General features: G+C 32.7%; 1 protein-coding gene across 1 annotated transcript in view; it reads left to right on the forward strand.

The window, feature by feature from the left end:
* The window catches only part of LOC110038002 (probable serine/threonine-protein kinase At4g35230), a 63,012-nt gene that overhangs the window by 938 nt on the left and 40,066 nt on the right, over window positions 1-22,008 (forward strand). Inside the window, exons 4-5 of the mRNA XM_020742756.1 lie at window positions 1-25; window positions 512-645. Coding sequence (XP_020598415.1) covers window positions 1-25; window positions 512-645 — 159 coding nt within the window. The remainder of the gene's footprint in view (window positions 26-511; window positions 646-22,008) is intronic.

Consider the following 22,008-nt stretch of genomic DNA (forward strand, 5'->3'; position numbering starts at 1 on the left):
ACTCTTTCGAAGCATCTTTTTCACTGTATGAACTCAATGCTAGCTCATTCTCTCTCTCTGGCACCCCACTCCACCCACGCCCCTTCCCTCGCAAGCGAGTGCGTGTGACAAACGTTGTGATGAAAAGTTATCCGGAAGTTATGCATCTTTTTATGTGAGCCTGTATGAGCTTTGTCTAAAAATTAAAGGAGATAATGCTGGCAGCAAAGTGATAGTGCTCTTTGGTTGTCTACCGAGTTTTTGACCAGCTCGGGTTATATTTGTTTGCATGCTATGCTTATATTCTTGACGAGAAATTGTTTGAACATTTACAAATTGTTTTGGACATTTAAACATATATCAATAACGCCATGAGGTAGGAAGTAGGAGGGACGATCCATTTACGGTGGTTTTGAAAGTTGGACTTGAAGCAATGTCTTCGAATTGAAGGGAATTTTTAGTTGGCACGTTTTTTAATGTATGCTTTTATTTATCATTTTATTTAACATCGAGATTGTACCGACATCTACAGGGGACAAACAGCCTTTACCATGGGAAATGCGAGTGAGAGTTGCATACTACATCGCTCAAGCACTTGACCATTGCAACATTGAAAACCGGAAAATATATCACGACCTGAATGCTTATAGGGTTCTGTTTGACGAGGTATGAAATATTCCAGTGTTTTTATTACCTCAGATCTTATTTTCCTTTTTTTTATTGCGCATCATTGTGGTTATAAGGAAATATTTTTTCCTCTTCTAAATGCAATCCATTCCATTTCAGTTTCCCTTCAAAACTTCCTATCCATTTTCTCTAAGTCATGAGGATGAAATTTTCTGGTAGATGTCTTAAATATTTTACACATTTGCTATTTGTAGTTTATTTGTTCATATCAGGCTTTTTTTTGTCTATCAAGCTAGAAAATTTTATCTAATTATGTGTGGTTTAGGACATTTGTGCTGTTGCTCTTCCTTTTTTATGCACGTTTTTATGATTTTTAATTTAAAGAATGCTTTGACGAATCAGTTTATTGCTTCAGAGGTTCAATAATCTTTTAAGTTTCTTTTCTTGTTTCATGATTTGATTTTTATTTTGATTATTGCATGCGGGAAGCTTCCTTCTATCAATTTTGTGTCTTGAGCGGGGCAAACCAAAATCTTTGTTGGATCAATGTGCCCTTGGGTTTGTAGATAACTGGATTTTGTGGTTGTGAAATTTCGCCACATCATCTTTGAAAGCCATGTTGAATAATATGCTCGTTTTCACTTATTTATTTTGATATTTTAATTAATAAGTTGTAAAGAATGCCAATGCCATTGCCAAAAGTTGTGAAAAATCATTATGCTCTTGTGTAATGGAGAATTAGATTCTCACTTGTGCGACCTATGATTTTTTTTTGGGGCAGGGAAATTTCTCCTTTCTCTATTATCTGCAACTTATCATTTAACTTTGAACTACATTTATTATCTTATGAGGTTGAATATAAAAAATGTTATTGTTTATCTATTTTTTTTGACATATATCAACTTGCTATGTTTTTCTATTAGCCTGATAATGTTATCCATCAATCTTCAAAACACCAACCATATGGGTGAGAAAAAAATTTTAAAACTAGGACATTTCAATTTAGGTTTGTGCATGTGATTATTTGAATCAACATTCTGTTTTTGATGATTTGTTTCTATAGAGTGTATTCTTTGTGGACTTGCTCCACTTTTCAAACTTTAGTTTAGGAATTAATAATTGTTTGAGCAAGCTTGCCATGGTGGAATGTTATATTTGCGCTCCATAATCAATTGGGTTGCTTTTCACACAACAAAGTGAGTTCTAAGCCTAGGGTAGTGGTTGTTTGATAGGAGAGTCTTGTTATGCTTATGCCAATGACACTTGTTTTTTAGTTGAGCTTCTATAGGGAAAAGAGTGTTAAGTTTGGAGTTTGCTATTTAATGAGGGTCAAAAGGAAAAAGAATAGAATCTATATTGTTTGCCATCCTTTTATGGGAAGTGGCTTAGTGTATTTTGGTGTTTTTGTAGATTAAGCTATATATAGCATCTTTGAAAGTCACAATAGAAATATGCATTATAGAAGTGGCTAAAGGTAAGGTGTCTTTTTTGGTTTAAGGTGTACATGTGTAAGGTGTTGAAAATACCTATATTGTTAAATGGAGTAGAAATTCATTTAAAGGCATAGAAATAGAACTAAAGAATCATATTTTGCATGTACAGGTGTTGAACATTCCTGTATTGTTCAATTACATTGGATAAATGTGGTAGATCAGGAATAGAGCATCAGTTGAAGTCATATAAATAGAACTAAGGAGTCATAATTTGGCCAAAACAATTAAGATTTCCATTTTTTCTAACATTTTTCTTCCACTAAAGAAGTAAAAAAGAAGCCCAAAATTACCCCTTTAATAAGTCCTCCCATGAATCCATCAAAATTGACGAGCTTCGCTTGATTTTGCCTTTCTTGTATTTCAATTTATTGATCACAGTGCATAGGAACCATGAAGAACGGTGTGCACCATATTTGTGAGACAAATCACGATTCAAATAAACTCAAACGCAACATTTTGCTAGTCCTGAACAAAACAAGACGATGTTAGAAAAAAAAAAAAACATGAAAACAGAAACAAAAACACCAATGGATGAAAACAATGTTTAAGAATTGATCGTTGTATATTCATAAGGAGTTTTACATATATCACATAAATTACAGCTCCCGGAAGACTTTAAACATCGTGACATATTAATCATTTAACTTGAAAGCTAATCTCACCCTCCTTTTCTGTCCTAGTGTGTAAACCTCAGAGAACAAACCAAGGAGCTAGATTCTCAATTATGCCATTCATAAATGATTGTCTATTGATGTAGGGAGTATTTTTTAATAGCCTAGTCGTGAACTTACATATTATCCCTTGGGTTGCCCTCCTTAAAATTTATCTTTCTTAATGTGTTAAGTGAAATTTCATATTTGTCTTAATAGTTAGGCTATTTGGTAATTTTGCTTATCCTTATTAAATCATTTTGTCCAATATTGAGAAAAATAAAAACACTGAGAAACAAGGGGCTCATTTACTTTTTTAATGAATGTTCACCCACCCTTAAGAAAGTGGCTTACATCTATTCAACATGTGATAAATTGGAAAGCCATAAATCATAGAATTTATTTTATTCGAAAAGAACAAATGATCAACTATTGTTTCTGCAATATCGATAAAATGCAAGTACCTATCCCTAGTTGCTCCACTTGTGTGATACACACTTTTTCATATCCATCATTTAAAATTGAAGAGCAAGTACGACAAATATTAAATAAATTACAATGATAAATTATAACACATAATAGTGTGTAAATCATAGTTTTAAGTTTTACTGAAGGCAAGAAATTGAGAAATGCGTGGCTATTATAATAGACAAATCGATATAAATTCATTCATCATTTCATTTTATATAAAGATGACTATGTAAAGAGGTTTGAAAAAATTATTTTTTCTTTACAATGATAACATGAATAAGAAAGAACCATATCATAATTTCTTATCTTATTTGTGCTTTTTGTTATATAACATAACTATTACAGTTGTATCATTCTATTGTAATATTTAAAATAGATTAATATCATTATCCTTTTCAAACATGTGAATAAATAATCAGTTTGTGTGAGTACAAATATCCTCAGCAATTATCATAAAAGATTAACTTCATTAATTAACATACTTGTGTCATTATTTCTACGTATTTCATTTTATTAGCATTTTTCTCATATCATTTAATATCTTTCTATAATTAACTTGGTGTAGTACGATATACATAATTGATGATATGATACTTGACATTTATTTTAATACGAGATATAATATTAATAACAGAGATAAATCATAAAGAAACTTGCAATATTGATTAATTGAAAAGTACTAATATTATTTGAGGCATATGATATGGAAGAAACATTATCATCTTTATAATTTAAAATATAAGTGCCAACTTAATCTTTTGAAGATCAACACTTCAGCTTTAATACTATTTCATTGTTGAATTATGCATAGCTAACTCCAACCAGCTTGCAATTTATACATCCTGTATTTAGAAATATATAAAATTCATATCAATTTATTTATTTATATTCTTCATAAATGTAAAAAATTCCTTCATTTTAAATTCATCTTATTATCAACATAATTTTATGCAATAGTTTTGTATTTTTCTTTAATTTTCTAAAGGAAATTCAAACTAAGGAATATCTATGGCCGAAATATCATTCTTATCTTTTTATGTAGATTGAAATATCATTTTAATCCTCGCTCAACATACTTCTTTTTTGACACTAAGATTCTTAACAAAATTGTCTACAAATTAATAACTATATTTTGGGTCGATCAATTGGAGCAAATGAAATGTTGGTTATGTTTACCTTATCTTAGTCAAGTCTAGAGGAACTAAAATTGAACTTCGAACTTAAATCAAATTCATGTTGGTCTACATCCATTTTTGAGGCTTCTTGCAAGACTGCAAGATCCTTATGCAATGGCTTGCCCTTTCTTTCAACATGTCTCCATCTTTCTTTCTATTTGTCTCACCCACTTTTGTATCCTTTGATATTTTTGTGTGTCTCACTTCCTCTATTGCTCTTTCTCTCTTGTTTTCTTGTCTCATTACCTTGCAACCACTTGCTTGCTTTGTTGTTTGTTCTTCTCATGTTTGTCTGTCTTTGTATCCTTCTTAAATGAGCAGATAAATAATCGATCTATTTGAACCAATATTATTTTTTGTTCCTTGTTTATTTAACTCAGAGTGGCCAAGTTATTTAATTTTATTTTATAACTAGCCTTTTGAAATATCTTCATTTCCTAAATCACCAGACTGAGTGAAAAGAGCGAGAAAAGGAAAAACATACAAACAAATAAATGGAACATTTAGAAGTTTTATAGGGCGGTCTTCATGAGAGAGATAAAAAACAGTTGTCTATAAAGAAATCAGATCAAATCGGCCCGAAATTTATTCATGAAAAAGAGCTATATAAATTTGTCACATATATGACCAGAAAATCAAAATTTAATATTTTTAATTCACAGTTAAGAGCAATATCTAAAGCAATGTTTGGTTAATTATATTTTGAGAAATACTGAGGAGAACCCTTTTTTAAAAGAATTTTTTTTATATTTGCCGTTTTGTAAAAAAAGAGTATCAATAAATGAGGGATGTCATTTTAGTAGGAGAATCTCAATACATCAAATCAGATCGGGTCATTGGGCAGATCGTGAATTAGTGTATCCTCACGAGCGGTGGACTATCAATAGGCAAACAACTTCGAAATAACATCAACTCCTCAACTTTTTTTTTACTAATGCGACGATAAAAACGAAACGTTTTATTATTATTAACGATTTCAAGATCATTAAGGTCGATCATATTTTTAGAAACTTGTTTAAAAATTTAATTAAAATAACTCACCTACTTATGTTGAATATATTTTTCTAAGAAAAACGCTTTTTGATTTTCATCTTTAATACACTTTACTTGAGTTAAATCTATACTTTTCTTATTTCTTTGTTTGGCTAATTTATACATATAATTTTTTTCCTTCTTAGTATCTAATCTATTTTAAAGTTCACTAAAAGCAGAATTTTAAACGTCACAGATTGTTCTTTTAAACTCCCTGCGGGTTGTTTGATATTTTTCTCAATTCTCTATGTTTTTACTTTTAAACCAATTTTTATAATATAATTTCGCATATTTTAACGTTTTTTGCACATTGTTATTCCACCAATAACTATTTTTATTTTTAAGAACTTTTCCTTTTGATTCTCTAAGTACATCTTTTGCTACTTGTTTAATAGTATTTGTTACTTTATCCCGCATAATATTTTCTTCTTCATGGACATCCTAAATTTTGAAATCTTGAATTTTACTCATAAAAATAATTTTGTTTGTGTCTTTTAGGTTCCCCCATCTAATTTTACGAGGATGAGACATTGTATTCTTTATTTTACAACTCTTTATCTTAAAATCTAGAATTAATAATCAATGTTGGGTACTTAAATCCTTACAATTTTTACAATCTCGACGATCTCTTCTTCATATAAGAAAATAATGAATTTGTGTTTTATTAGATCCATTCTTATAAGTAATAAGATGCTCATCTCTTTTCTTAAATAAAGTATTAGTAATAATAAAATTTTATGTTAAAGAAAAATCTAAAATGACATTACCTTGTTTATTAGCCACTCCAAAATGTAACTACCATGAATATTTCTGAAATTTTCAACCACTCTACCGATATATCCATTTAAATCTTCTCCAATAAAAATTCTTTCTTCAAGAGGTATCATTTATATTAAATCTTCTAAGTCATTCCAAAATTTATCTTTAGACCCTATATTCAATCCTAGTTGAGGAGCATGGGCACTTATAATATTAAAATTCTTAGTATCAATGATAATCTTAAGGGCTATAATTCTATCTTCAATTCTATTAATTTATACAACATTATCTTTCAAGCTCTTATCTATAATAACACCTACACTATTTCTAGTGCGACTCTTACCAGAATATCAAAGTTTAAAACCTAAGTTATTAATCTCCTTAGCCTTTCCTCCAACTCATTTAGTTTCTTGAATACATAAGGTATTAATCTTTATATGAATCATAGTATTAACTATTTCCATTAGTTTACCATTGTTAGTACCTATATTCAAAGATCATACCCTAATATTAGTTTCATTAGTTTTATAGACTAATTTCTTTAGTTGCATCCGTCAGTAATGTGAGAACTCTTTCTTATTTGACATAATACTCGGGCGTCGGTGTAGAGGCCTTTACACACTTTTCACTGCATTCAGGCCATACAGTATGTCACTTCCATGGGACGCCCTAACACTTGCACAAAGATCTGCATTCGAACATCAAAAAACGAAAACCATCTCAAACGATGGTCCACAGATACTCAAACGAATGCAAAGCATAAGCAACATCTTAATTCACATGAATAACACTTCACCATAAATCAGAAGAGATATTCACATGCAATGCTCCAATGTTATGGATCACAATAAAATAAAATTGCCAAATACTTACAGAGCACAACGATGTTGGATCGCAGAAGACAACGAGAAAACCAATCGATACCTAGGGCAAGAGACGCAGGGGAGATGGCGATGAGGATAGGAAAGAAGATCAAAACTTAGGGTACGAGACGCAGGGGAGAGGCGAGTGGGGGGGGTATGTAAGTAAAGAATAGATTGAGACGTTAGCCTGCGGGGATGAGGCCGAGGGCCGCATTTATGTATTAATGCAAAATCGAGTTCGGGCAAACGCAAGAAACAAACACCTTCCCTGCTTTTTGAAAATGCAGAAACTGTGGATAAGCCGCCCCAAATGCACCATTAATCCCTTATCGATGTTGACAAACCAATTTCGCCATTTTCGACACAATCTCGTCTCCATGACTGTGTCCAGGAATGAAAAAGATCACGATTCGTGGCAAATCTCAAAATTGAAGTTTGAGGAATGAAAATAATATCTCAAATAGTGTGAAAGAAGGTTTCACACTAATCAAAATTTCCCCGGGATTTCCTATCACGTGTTGTGACTTCTCTGGTGCCTCTCGGTTCGTTTCTCCCTTTGACATTGTAGCAAGTGTCACGTGTTCCTTTAGCCGAGCCACATAAATCGCAGGAAGAGGGAGGTTGGGAGAGGCTTTGTGCGATGAAATTGAGAGGTGGGAGAGAAATCAAAGGCTTTGGAGAAAGTATCCCCCAATTCAACGCCATATATAGAAAAATATAGCTAGGTGAGCTGGTTGGGAATAGTATGGGTACGGGATTAGGGAGAGATTTAGGCTCAATTAAAGCTTCATTAATTTATTGAAGTCAATATTTATAAATTTTATATCTCATTCTATTTATAATTTACATGTAGTGCTTTATATCAAATCGATCAATTTGACACGTAAAATTATATAAAATTGATTCGGTTGAAATCTGAAGGGTGAGATATTTGGGGAGTACTTTCAGTCATCAAAATTTTACCAGATTGTTAAAACCAGTTATTACATCTTTCTCTCAAAGAAGGAAGACCAACATGTCTTATCATTATTCTCGATCATTATCTGATTTTTATTTATATAAAAAGTAGATGGGTTACAACATGAGCTACACTTTATTCCTGTCATATATTTATTTCATGAAAATGTTCTCACTAAATGAGGAAGTTATGAGGTATGATGATCACAATCATAGCCGTTTTATAGAGTGGTGTCGTCTTGTTATCTTATTACTGCCACTATCAGTTGTCTTTTTGATTCTGAAGCTTAGTTTTCTTTCATGCAACTTTTATCTTATTTGCTGTCTTGATTCTTGGGACGTTGTTCTTATGAAGTTGGTTCTTCTCTTGGGTACTTTATTACTGCTCTTTGGTCTATCCTAGATCTTGACCAATGGTTCTTGAGAGTTTTTTCGGACTCAAACTCAAGTTGCTTTTTGGCGCTTATTCTCATTGGCAACAATGCTCTTAGCTTGAGATTTTCTTTGCCTCGACAACATTATAGATTCTATCTTGGGAGTTTCCTTCCCATCTACCATCACCTCATTTTGTCCTTGCATTATCAGATTGATTGATCTCTTGATTACTTTCATATAAAATAATGTTGTTATGTAAAGAGGGTTAAATTCTAAAAGGGCTAATTCGTTAAAATTGAATGTAACTCATAATATTATATAATTGATTATCATTATGACAGCTAAATGTTTTCTCAAATTCTTATTGTGCTAGTTATATTGTATGTTTGAGTATTTGGTACTGAAGAAGTCATTTTTATAGAAATTGAGCATGGTAGATATGAGAATGTTAATTGACGTGTTATGATTAAAATTGATAAATATAGAGATTAAAATTAAGCGAATGTGAGAGTGGTTATTGGAGATGAGTTGGTGATAAATAACCTTGCATTGTTAGGGTGTGTATGATAAAATATAGTAGATGCATTATAAATGGATTAGATAAAATCATTCTTGAAGAATATTAAAGAAAAAATGGCGGACAAAAGATAACTTGGATAGAGGTTCTAAATATATATATATATATATATGTAAATTAGATTTGACATTCATTTAGCACATAACAAGGATGAATCGAGCATGAATATTCATAATGCTAATCTGAATTAGTTGGGTTATAATTAATGCTGATGTTGATAAAGATATTTCAAAGAGGAGAGTTTCCATCAACCCTAAAATCAATGTTAGTGAGAAGCTTTTATGCGGGCTAAGGGCATTTTTAGTAATTCAACATCAAAAGATTTTGATTTGGTGCATGCTGTCCATGTATGCCATGGTAGAAAAATATGGTCTTGAGTTGATATTGGAAATGATTTTGATCTCAATCCTTTAAAGCACTGTGGATGATGATAAAACTCATTTAATATTATTTATTTTTTTTATCAATTAGTTATTCACGTTTATGATTGAACCATTGAATATCACATGGTCATGAATGACTCATCTATGAACCCCAAGTTTGAAAACTATGGGTCTGTTTGGGGTAACTGCAGCTTTTCAGCTTTTCAGCTACAGCTGTGCTGCCCCAATAAGCTGCTTTGGGGAACCTGCTGTGGGGAAGTTGGTTGTCTATTTGTTGCAGTTGTGTAAAAACAGCTGTGTGATAACTGTTTCTGGAAAAATAACTATTTTACCAATATTTAGTAAAACTGTTTAAAACAAAACTGTGACAACCACACATCATGATTATTTGATACTTCAGAAGCAGAAATTTATTTCAAAACAAAATAAAAAATTTAGATACATAACTCACTTAACAGGCCACACACCATCACACAAAACTGGCACAGCAAGAGCTATTACAATTATAGCCCTCTAAACTTCTTATAAGTAACCTTTAACCATTTTTCTAATTGGAAAATGTTCCAAAAATAAATGACATGGTTGCAACCTTTTAATATGATTTCTTGAAATTTTGTACCTAAAAGAATATCATCCTTATTTGTAAACGAAATGCACAGCATGGACGGTATGAAGTCATTTCGGTCAAAAAAATATCAGGCAACATAATTTAGTGATTGCTTTATCATGCTTCTTTTGCTTCTTAAAATCATGTTTTTTAAGAAAAACGAAACAAGATAAGTCAATCAGAAAAGTCGAGTGTGGAAGATAACGGCAGCACCGATAATTACAAAGCTAATATACCAGATGCTAATTATTCCACAATTAATACTCAATCATAAATCCTTAATAACGTAGCACAATTAACAATTTTTATGCTAGATACTTTATTGTGGTAGTTGATCATGCATTCACTATATCAATAAAAGTCATATATGGATCATTTGCTTGCTTTGTATATTTTAAAATTTCTTATCAAAAAAATTGCTTTGTTTCAATTGACTCTCTCTCTCTGATAAGAAAAATCAAGTCATGTAATAGGTCCATAATGTGTCTCTTTATTTCAATTGACATTCTCATAGTTTAACGAACTTCTTCGAAAAAGTTCAATAACCAAACTATTTCAAATCTCTCATAAATATCCAAATCTCAAAGGTCAATTGATTCCTCACGGATAAGAACAATCAACTATCTTGTATTAATTAATGGTAACAAATGATTCTTCTTTGTCTCTTTTACATTCTCAGTCCTAAAAATTTCATATGGTTAAAATTTTTTTGAAATCCCTTGACAAACTTTGGAAGATATTTTATGTTTCTTACCAAAGAAGAAGTCCTGAAGCAGGATTTTCATGTTTGAATGGCAATCTCAGATCACTTTATCCTCTTCAATTTCAGTTTCCTCGGTAAGAATTCTTCACATGACAAGTTCGAAATTTCAATATTAAACAATAAATACCAAATTTCTGGAAACAAGTGCAATTTCCTTCAATCTATCACACAGTGTACATCATCCAGAAATCAAGCCAGAGAGGTTTAAGAAAATGCAACTAAGAAAAACAAGTACTAAGTACCTTCAAGCTCATTGCAACACCAGGAACGACCTCGTGCTCAAGCCCACTGTACTCCCCCTCCGGGTTCTCTCTGATTACAACAATATCAACATTCTCATGGCGTGTGGGCAACCCATCATTGGTCCCGAAGAACACTGGCGCATGCATCGCTTCCATGACCTGCTGCACGGCTCCAGTGACCGGGGGACCGATTTTGTCACCGGGAATCAGCATCACTGCCCTCGCCGGGCCGGCACATGTACGTCACAGACTGTCGGCTCTTGGTGAACGCTAATCAGTTAAAAAGAAAAGAACCATTATCATATTAGATGAGCTGCGGGGAAAAGGAGGTAAAAGCTGAGCACGGGGACGATTGCGAGAGACTGGGAACACGGGGCAAAGAAGGTAAAAGTTGCTCGATATTGCGGGACCACAGGTTTCATCCCGCGGCCCGTGTTCCACCTATTTTAGCGGCGGGCGGCCGTGAACGTGATAACCAAATGTGAATTTCGAGCTAAGTTTCGTGGTTTGGGGCCGTGCCACACGAAAAAGTCGGCCCCAAATGGACCCTATATTGTTCATTTATATGGGATAATATGTCGAGGTAAGTAATTGAATAAGGCAAATGTTAATTTTGATATAAGGATCTTACATCCTGCACTCCAAGTAGTTGGGATAAGGCTAACACTGATGATGGGTAAATGATGATGATGAATCTTGACTGAACGGAATTCTAGGTTTCAAGGATCTTTACTTTGGATGTAATTTGATGTTGGATGATTAATCTATAGCAAATTTGACTCTCAATAAAGGGTTATGTTTTAGGTTATCTAAGATTAATTTTTGTATTTATTGTTTGTTAGGTACTGTTCTGACAAAAGCATCTATGTAAATCATGGAAAGATCTGTAATTGGCGGCTGCACTCATATTTTATGTAGCTCTTACAAATCAAATAAAAGCTGTTGTATTGAGCTTTAAAAAAGGTTACTTCAAACACTAAAGTAGTTTTTCTTCCTATTGAAGTGTCTTACAATAGAAATGATATTTTTATGGGATATGTGGTGGCTTTTTTAAAAAAATTGTAATGATTAGCTAGGTTTGAATGAAGGAAGAGATGTTTTCAATACCCACTTATCTTCATTTCAATAATAGCAACTCATAACTGAGTGTTGGCTTATTTACTTGTTAAAATTGTTTCATCTTTGTTAGAGTTGATAATTATGTTTGATAACACTCTTATAAGCGCTTAAATTTAAACTATTAAAAATTAAATCTGATTTCATGAACTCAGGATTACTTGCTCAAATTAGTTAGGTTTATTTCTATCTATATCTTGACATTTTGAGCATGCAAGCTTTTCTTTAATCTAATTTTCAAAAACTTTGAAGGTGATAAAGGCAAATAAACTGAAATACTGTCTTTAGTATTCTAGACTCTCTGTATTACGCCATCTTTAGTAATTGATCAAACAACCTTTGCTATATTAAATGGAATAGATGCCCTCTTACCAATTCAATATATTCTTTCAAAAATAAAGAATTATTGCTGCGTTGAATTTTGAAGAAGAAGAAGTTGACATTTGGAGAAAGTTGAATGAAGGCCTTTGAATTTATTTTGATCTACTTGAAAAGTTGAGAAGTCAAAAACTTTGAAGGTGATAAAGGCAAATAAACTGAAATACTGTCTTTAGTAGTCTAGACTCTCTGTATTACGCCATCTTTAGTAATTGATCAAACAACCTTTGCTATATTAAATGGAATAGATGCCCTCTTACCAATTCAATATATTCTTTCAAAAATAAAGAGTTATTGCTGCGTTGAATTTTGAAGAAGAAGAAGTTGACATTTGGAGAAAGTTGAATGAAGGCCTTTGAATTTATTTTGATCTACTTCAAAAGTTGAGAAGCTTCTCTCGTCAAAGTTGAAAGACGAGTTGTAAAATAATAATGACAACAATGTTTGGAAAAAAAATGCCTTGGGAATTTCGTCTTTTGTAAAGTAGATGCAACAACTTCACAATTTTGATTCTATGTGCGAAGACTCATACATCATCAAAGAAGGAGTTTGCCTTGTTGCGTATTGATTGAAAAATCATATTGGTATGGATCTTCCAAGCTTTGGGGTGGAGCTACATTGGAAAATCTTGACCTGGTAAATTCGTGTTCAGAATTTTCAAACACTTGTATCAGCATTATTCCATTCTTTGCAGAGAAAACATCTTGATGAGTATTTATTTTCTAAATTACTTATTTAAGCAAGATTTAGAGTAATTTAAGAAATGGATGTTTTTGGTCTCTATTTAGGGTTAAGTTAAAACAGTTGACTATCCAACATAAGATAGCTACGTGTTAAGATAGTTAAGATTTGAACTTGACTACATAAAGACAGAGAACAAAACTACCGAAGATTACATTCTTTAGACATAATTTTATGTCATTTAGTGAGATTTACCTATGTTAATGGTTGTATAGATTAAACTTCATGTCTGGTGCATATTTTGATTTATAGTTTGTATACATAAGGATAAATAAATGGTTCATTTTATTTATATTTAATTGAGAGTGAATGGAACCACATGCTGCAACAAGATTCTTTCTGAAAAAATAACTTTGAAATTCAAAATTAGCCAAGCTAAATTTTATTCATGCCACTTGCGAATTTGGAAATAAATCCACTTGTTAAAAAGTGGGAAAAGCTTAATAAAAATAGTTGCATGTGAAATGTTATATTTTTAATTATTTTAAACTTAATTTTGATATATTTTTAATTTTGACTACAATGAATATATTTTTTAAAGCTAAATGTTTATCATCTCCAATATTCTTTTGGCAAAAACCTAGCACAAGTGCATGTAAAGAAATTAACGACCTTAAGCATTTATGAAAACAAGTCATTAAATGAATTAAATAGAAGTATTTTGAAAAAATTAAGTAAAATATATACATATATTAAATCTCATAAAATATAAAATCGATATGGTTGAATATTTTAGTAGTTTTTAGATATTTATATACCATTTGTTAAAACTAATATTTTTTCAGGATGGATTCGTTATCTACACTATTTTTAATTTAAAAATTAATTTGATTCCAAATATGCTCAAATATTAATTTTAAGTCATAAGATTTTAATTTTGTAATTTATAATGTAATTATTAACTATTATAATTTTTTTTTTATGATAATCTTAATTTTAATTCAATTTGTGGTAAGTTAGAAAGGTTGGCCTGTCAACCACCTCATAGATCTTGGGGATTTTAATTGCAGACATCTTTGAAAACCTGTTGATCAGTTTATTCTCTTCCTATTTATGTTGCTTTTTTTTTGCTTTTTGAATTATTTCTTTTCCAATATTAGATTAGATATTTTGATGAGTTTGTAAAGGAGGGACTAGTTTCCCTATATATGTACCTTACATTTGAATAATGAACCATGTAATCTTTCCTCCCAATTTTTTTTTTCTGTATGGTATCAGCAAAACCTTTGTCTGCCTCCTATGCAGACACAGTGAAAGCCCTAAGTCAAATGAGGGCTCTTTCTCCCGCGCATAAATGTGTAGCAGGGACAGACCACTCAAGACCATCTCTTTCGCTTGAGGTCACTACACAGTCTCCTCAGAAATGCATCGTTTTGCTCTTCCATTGAACGAATCATTTTCTCAGACATACGCTCACTTTTTGTTTACGTAGATGAATGCGCAGATGAACGCACCGGTCGACTTCCTGCTACACATTGTTTCCCCAGACGAACGCTTCTTTCGACTTCTTTCTGCACATTGTTTCTTTCTTAGTTCGACTTCCACAGTTCTTCCTCTCAGAGCATTAAACAACCCCAATGACACCTCCTTTTGTCACTGAACTACCACACGTCGTTTCTTCCTTAGTTTGACTTCCACTATTCTTCCTCTTAGAGCATTAAACATCCGCAAGAAAACCTCCTATTGCCATTGGAAGTTCCTTTTTGTAGGCCCACATTTGCTCTTATGGCAGCCAGGTTTCTCCCTGCCAGAATTTTTTCCTGCATGCCCCATGGCAATTCTGTACAACTTAAACTTTCCTTGCTGCAGGCTCTTCTCTGGAGGAATCTTCTACTAGCTGTAGCGGATTCTCCAAGCAGCAGTCGAGCATTGGAATACTCACAAATGCTCCTTGTCTTCCTACAGGCCATTGCCGGAGCTTCACCCCGTAGCTGCCAATATTAGAATTCTCCCTGCAGCCACCTGTTTCCTTATAATTTCTTTGTCAGAACTTCTCCCCATATCATGCGAATAGAAATTTTGCCTCCTTGTAGACCTTCCTCCTTATTCTTGCCTTCCCAACTATGCCTTTTACGAGCTAGCAGAGCAACCTAGTATTTCTTCCAGCCCTATACATGCAATAAAGTTTAGGATCAACTATGGAATGGAGACATCTAATTTTACTCCGCAGTCTACCAGCTTGACATGGCACAAAGCATCATATCCTCCGATCTTACTAACAAAAGAATATGTTGACCTTGTATAACAGCTTTAGTTTCTTTCGATCACATTATTGAAGATCTTCATGCTTTCACAAACTACCAAGAGATCATCAAACTCAAATTTGTTAGACTTGTCGATGAATCTTACTCCAAGTTTGTTGGGAATGGAGATGTAATAGTCTCCAAATATATCCAGCTTTATTGAGTACTATATATTCCCCAAATAGTTTGTAACTTAATGTCAATTAGGAAGTTTACTCATGACTTGAATTGTATTACTAAATTTCGTTGTAACTCTTGTGAATTTAAGGTAGTGAGTTCGGGAAAGATACTCGACAATATTGAAATGCATCAAGATATTCTCAAAGATAACTATTTTCTTAACGGACAAGTGTCTTCTCCACCGTCCATTTCTCATGATTCTATGTTTATTGTGTTTAAGTCAGTTGAAAGTCAAGTTTCATTTTGACTTTGTCGTCTGGGTCATCTTATTTTTTATTATATTGCAAAGTTATACACCATCCCTTTCTTAACAAAAAGCTGGAGTTTAATTAGTGTGAAATCTGTCAATTAGCTAAACATACTCATAATTTATATCATTTGTCTCAATTTCTTTCTTTATCATCTAAATGATATCTAGAGACATTCAAACTTGAAAACCATTGTGGTGCCAGATGGTTTGTATCCTTCATTGATGATCACACTAGAACCAGTTTGATATTCCTCATGAAGGAGAAATATGGAACTCCACAAATCTTTCAGCCATTTCATGAAATAATTTACTCTCAATTCCAATATAAAATTCAGATTCTATAATGTAATTGAATACTTCAACTCTGTTCTTGGAACCTACCTTCTAAACAATGATATCTTCAATGTAAGTTTTTGTGTTGAGACTCCACAACTAAATGAGATGGCTTAGAGGAAGAATAAACATCTCTTTGAGGTATCTAGGCTTATAATCCTTTCTCATAATGACCCAAAAGTTTTATGGGGAGATGCTATGCCCATAATCACATACCTCATTAATAGAATGCCAAGCAGAGTTCTTGAATTCAAAGCCTCTCCACATTTTGATGGAAAAATACCCTTATTTTAGAGCCTTCTCATCCAATCTCTCTAAAAGTATATCGTTGTTTCCTTTGTTCGCATTCACCAACCAAACTTCACAAAACTTGACCTAAAATTCATTAAGTTTACCTTTCGTGACTATACTTCTAACCAAAAAATATTATAACTCCATAGATGTTATATTCTTTGAATGCCAACCCAACTGCCCCAAATTTGATATTTTGTGGGAGATTCTGGTGAATATCAAGCTTCTAAATACCCACATTGATATAGAGCAATCGCAACATATTCCACTTCTCTACATTCTTATGGATACCCACTTTGATCTAGAGTCATCACAATTTATTTTACTTCCATCTAACAATCATCTCCCAAGTTTCACTAGTTGAGAACATCCAACCCGCATACTAGGAGAAAGAAATTCACTGAGCAAGATAAAGACAGTATGCAACCACCAAACTAATCACAATCAAATCTGAATTCACACATCTCAGAAGTTCCAAGGGAGGTGGAATCTAGTGGAGAAGACAACCAAAGTTGCACAAATTATTCTATTCAGGATTATGTTGCATATGAGAAGTTATCATCAATCTATAGAACTTTTATATCTAATATTGATATTGTGTAGATACTCAAATCTGTTCATGAAGCACTTCAAAGTCTAGAATGAAAAAATATAGTTGAAGAGATCTATGCTCTTGACCTAAATGACACATTAAGAATTAAAAGGCTTCCTCCATATAAAGACTCCTTGGGTGCATTGGGTTTTCAATGTCAAGTACAAAGCAAATGAGAGCATCGAGAGATTCAAGGCTAGCTTGGTGGCCAAAGATTTTATTCAATCTTATTTGATAGAATATTAAGAGACCTTTGCTCTAGTGGCCAAATTAAAAATTATAAGAGTTCTTTTTTCTCCAACAGTGATTAAGGAGTGAGAATTACATAAACTTGATCTTTAGAATGCATTTTTGAATGAAGAACTTGAGAAATTAGTTTATATTGAAATTCCATCAGCACTGAGAAAGAACATAAATAAACATCTTATTTTTAAACTAAGAAAGTCACTTGGCCTCAAACAATCTTCAACAGCTTGGTATGACAAGTTTGTTAAGATTATAAAATCTAATGGTTACATCCAATGTCTAGTGGATCATACACTTTTCATAAAACATATATAGAGAGGTAAGAAGACTATACTCTTTGTCTAATGTAGATGATATAGGGTCTTTTTGGGGTAGCTGCAGATGTGCAGTAGTTGTGCTGGGAAGTTTTTGTGAAGAAGCTGACTGTCTGTTTGTTTTTTACAATTTTATAGCAACTGTGCTGCAGCTTCTTCCGAATAAATGATCTTTTTGTCGCAGTAGTTATTGTCACGAGATAATATTTCCTTCAATAAATCTCTCCACATCTGATCACTCTCGATGCTTGAATTCTTTAACCAATCTGCCCACCTAAAAAAGTCACAATTCACTATTCTTTTCCTTAGACACCTGTAAAATTTTCTATCATAACTGTGGCTATCGCGAAATAAACAGGGAACGTTGTTGTCCGCAGCAACAATATAATGCTCTGGAGGTACTGGAAGACCTTAAGCTCATCTTTTTTGAAGGTTTTAAACCACAAAGTACAGACAATTGGATACAACATTTGTAATGAAGAATAGTAGAAATATTCAGAGAACATAGTATAAACCAACGAATTGGTTACTACTACACGAAGATAATAGACCTTTAAAAAATGGTTCTTGATTTCCTTTAAACCACATAATACTAAACTCGTATGTATCACATATGCATATTACTAAAAAATGCCATCCAGAAGAACCTCATAAGTCATAGAACTGAAAAGGAGAGGAATTTGGCTGCATTCATTGGGATTTCATGTGTCATGAATAAGTAGCAACATAAAGGCCTTCCAAAAAAAAAACATAATGTCAAATATTTCATCACAGATCTCCAAAACAAATTAGAATTTGCAATAAAAATTTACTTTATATTATACTCACACTTGCCTCACAAGCCATCCAAGCGGGAAAAATTACATGCAAAAGAACTGAAAAATAAAAGTATCTCTACGTTGAGATTCAAAATATATATTGTTGCATAAATCATAAATGTAATAAACAATTAACATTTTCACAACATATTGCATATAAAGTAACAACAAAAATACATACAATCACTCCATTTAACCACCAACGATGACATCTGTAATTTGCTATCTCAAATCTATTATTTTCCCTGCACCGTCCTCATCCTTAGTGCAAGTTTCAGGGAAATCACTTTCACCTTGTGATAAAGATTGTCCTAGAGAATATTCATATGCTTCAATAGAGACATGTGAATGATCTTCATCAGCCTTACTAAAGTTAATGTTACTAAGTGTAGGATGCCAATGTAGTTGTTGAGAGCCACTGTGACAACCAAAAATATGCACTTGTTTGTGAAACCGATATCCCAGAATATGACCCATTGTTTCTTCCAAACTTCAAATATTTTTTCAATAACACAGCGTAAGTATGAGCGTTTATTGTTAAATTCTTATTTTCTATCTCAAGCGACATTGCTAGCTCTTGCAAAATCAGGAATACAATATTTAATATCAAAAAATGATTGATAAACCTGTTTTGTAAGGAATATCCAATATCGTCCAAATAATATTTTTTTACATAAATATAATTAGTATTGTAGTGAAAACTCTTCATTTGTTCAAACTCAAGCAAATTTTGGGGTGATTGCGGAAAGTTTTGTCTCCACGTTCTTGTGACAAATTTGAATATGAGACCGTCGTGTGCACAACCTTTACAATAAGCCATAACAAAACTGAACCATATATTAAAATCACTTACAATCATGATATTTTATGTTGATGATCTACATCATCTGATGAATGCGATCTTTTGATTATTCTACACGTGTATCTACTTGTGTTTCATTCATCGCTTCAATACAATCATGAAACATTTAATAAGGTTATCCAAATTATTGTGTTCATTTGAATTTAGAAAAGTATGAATGAGTAGAATTACCTTAAAATATGACATATACCGCAGTCCTGTGAAATCTTTATGGGGGTTCTTTGGATTATTGGGTCATCGGGTTTGATAATTTCTGGTGAGAAATTGACCAGAGCATTCAACTCAATTAAAAAGTATCTACTGATTGTTTTAGATGAGTGTTGCAATCGTTCCATGACTCATCTCATAGATTCATTCTGTGTTAAAATATAGAAGGTTATTGCTAACACGTCTATGAAAGTCATATTGGAGGAGACATGAAATATATGATTCTTGTGCAGTCTTCAAAAAGATCGATAAGTGCGGGCTGTCATATGAAACATATTGTTAGATCTTCTTGAGTGCCCTGCAAGCAACTCTTCAATTCACTTATCGTCAATGTATGAAGATGTCATATAAGGAGAACGGCCAATATATGAGTTGTAGTACTCATATATCAAACATAATGCAAATGAAATTCCTCTCTGCGTCTTTCTTTGTACATGTTATTCATTGTTTATGCAACTAACACATATAAGAACCACCGAGTTAGCTACTATTAGAACATGCTTTAAATAAACAACAATCATAAATAAACATTGAAAGGCTAATAAAAAGTTGTATGATCCAACTTTTCTCTTAAGTAATGAAAATAATAATGTCCAAGAGAGAAACCAAAGCATATCCAAAATAGCATAGATAACGCTCCTATGAAAACAAATATAAAATGTCTAACCAGGGAATTCAAATGTTCCGTTGTCATGAAAATAATGTAAATAATTGACACTACGGTCATGGGTCTTCGTAAAAAAAAAATCGATTCCGGGTCTGTTTTCAAATAACTCTTGAGAATAAGTACAACGCCATTTTCTCATAAATTTCTGGATTTACTTTTAGAATTCACCTTACTTGTTGAATAGATGTTTCTTGTGATGTGTTAGGATGATTGGTGCATGAATCAACTAACTGTGAAATTTGGGTTTTAATGAAAAAATGTTATTTTTTCTTTTTCTCAACCATAGAACGCTTAGATCGACTAGAAGATTCAACTTTATTGAGGTTAGGGCTGAGGCTTTCTTTGGAACCAGCAGTTATCTCGACATCGTAGGCCTCTCTCGCCAGATCCATACATGTTTAGCCCCATACAATCCAACTTTTCTTCATGATCAAGTTCAATAACACTGAACTTAAACTTTATAGCTTTTGAAGTAATTTAAAAATAAATCATTGGTATGAGACTTCAAATTTCATAAATTTTCATCTTTAATCTCTCCACCCACAATTTTTCTGAAGCATCGACGATTCGTTTTATCGAGTCCAAACCCAAGCTTGTGGATCCACACTTCAATTCTTTCCATATATTCTAGTACTTTAACTGATCCTACTTGTTTTTCAATTACATTCTATCATGTTGCCGTTCTGTGTGCTCCCTGAACTTCTTTATTATTATTTGCCAGTCCTCCTTGTTAAAATAGGTGGTTGACCGATTTTCTAATTCAACCCTTTTAAGATAGAGGCCACAAAATATTATTTTGACAACTTTATCCCACATGACAGACGAATCAATTGCTTTTGTTTTTACCATGACAATACTAGCATAAAAAAGAACCATGCAACATAAATGTTTATCAGAGCAAAAACAAAGTGTCATTTAAAATATCATAACTCAAGAAGTTACTTGAAAGGTAGCATCTCAACAAACCACAAAAACCAACATCACTAGTAATAACACCACTTATATTACCTCTAAGAACACTACCACAAACAATCAAGCACACCCTCATTGACCAAAGGAAAATATGTTGAGATTTTTATACCTATTTTACACTGTTTTTGTTGATATTGCACTTTAAAGAAATGTATTTTTGATGTTTTGTTGCAGGTATGTTGAATTATGGTTATTGGAGCAAAAATATGCAAAAAGAGCGAATTTGAAGAAAAAAGACCAAAATATGAAGATTTGATCTCGACGGCACCGACGACGAGCTTGACGGCGTCGATGGAGGGTTTTTCCCGAGAGTCCAGAATTAGATATTCTAGAAGGTCGCCGACGGCGCCATCAAGGGCGCCCTCGGCGAGCACGTCGGTTCTCTTAACAGATGCATTGAATGTGGACGATTTTTAAAGAGACGCTTGGACAACTCAGACGCTTGGACAACTCTTCAAAACTCTTCTACAACTTTAAAAGAAACATTTGGAGGCCGAATGAGGGGGTGTCCGCTGAGTTTTTGTTGTTTGTGGTGCCCATTAGAGTGTAGAGAGTAGTTAATATTGTGAGGAATTTTTCGAGAGATTGTATGAGTGGAAGGAAAGTGAGAGATTTATTCCTCTTTGCCGCTTCGAAAGAGAATTTTATGTGTTGTAAAGAAAAGAAGAGATTCAGAGGAACTTCGAGGAGTTTGCTTGGGGAGGAATTAGAGATAAGTGGTATTTACTTATTGAAGTTTGTGATTTTGCTGTTATATATAAATTTCAAGTTTTGTCGTATTTTCTCCATGAGTTATGAGTAGTTTTCTCTGTCTTTCTCCTTGTCTTGAGATTTTGTGAAATGAT

Source organism: Phalaenopsis equestris, unplaced genomic scaffold, assembly GCF_001263595.1.
Source record: "Phalaenopsis equestris unplaced genomic scaffold, ASM126359v1 Scaffold228880, whole genome shotgun sequence".
Taxonomy (NCBI): Eukaryota; Viridiplantae; Streptophyta; class Magnoliopsida; order Asparagales; family Orchidaceae; genus Phalaenopsis; species Phalaenopsis equestris.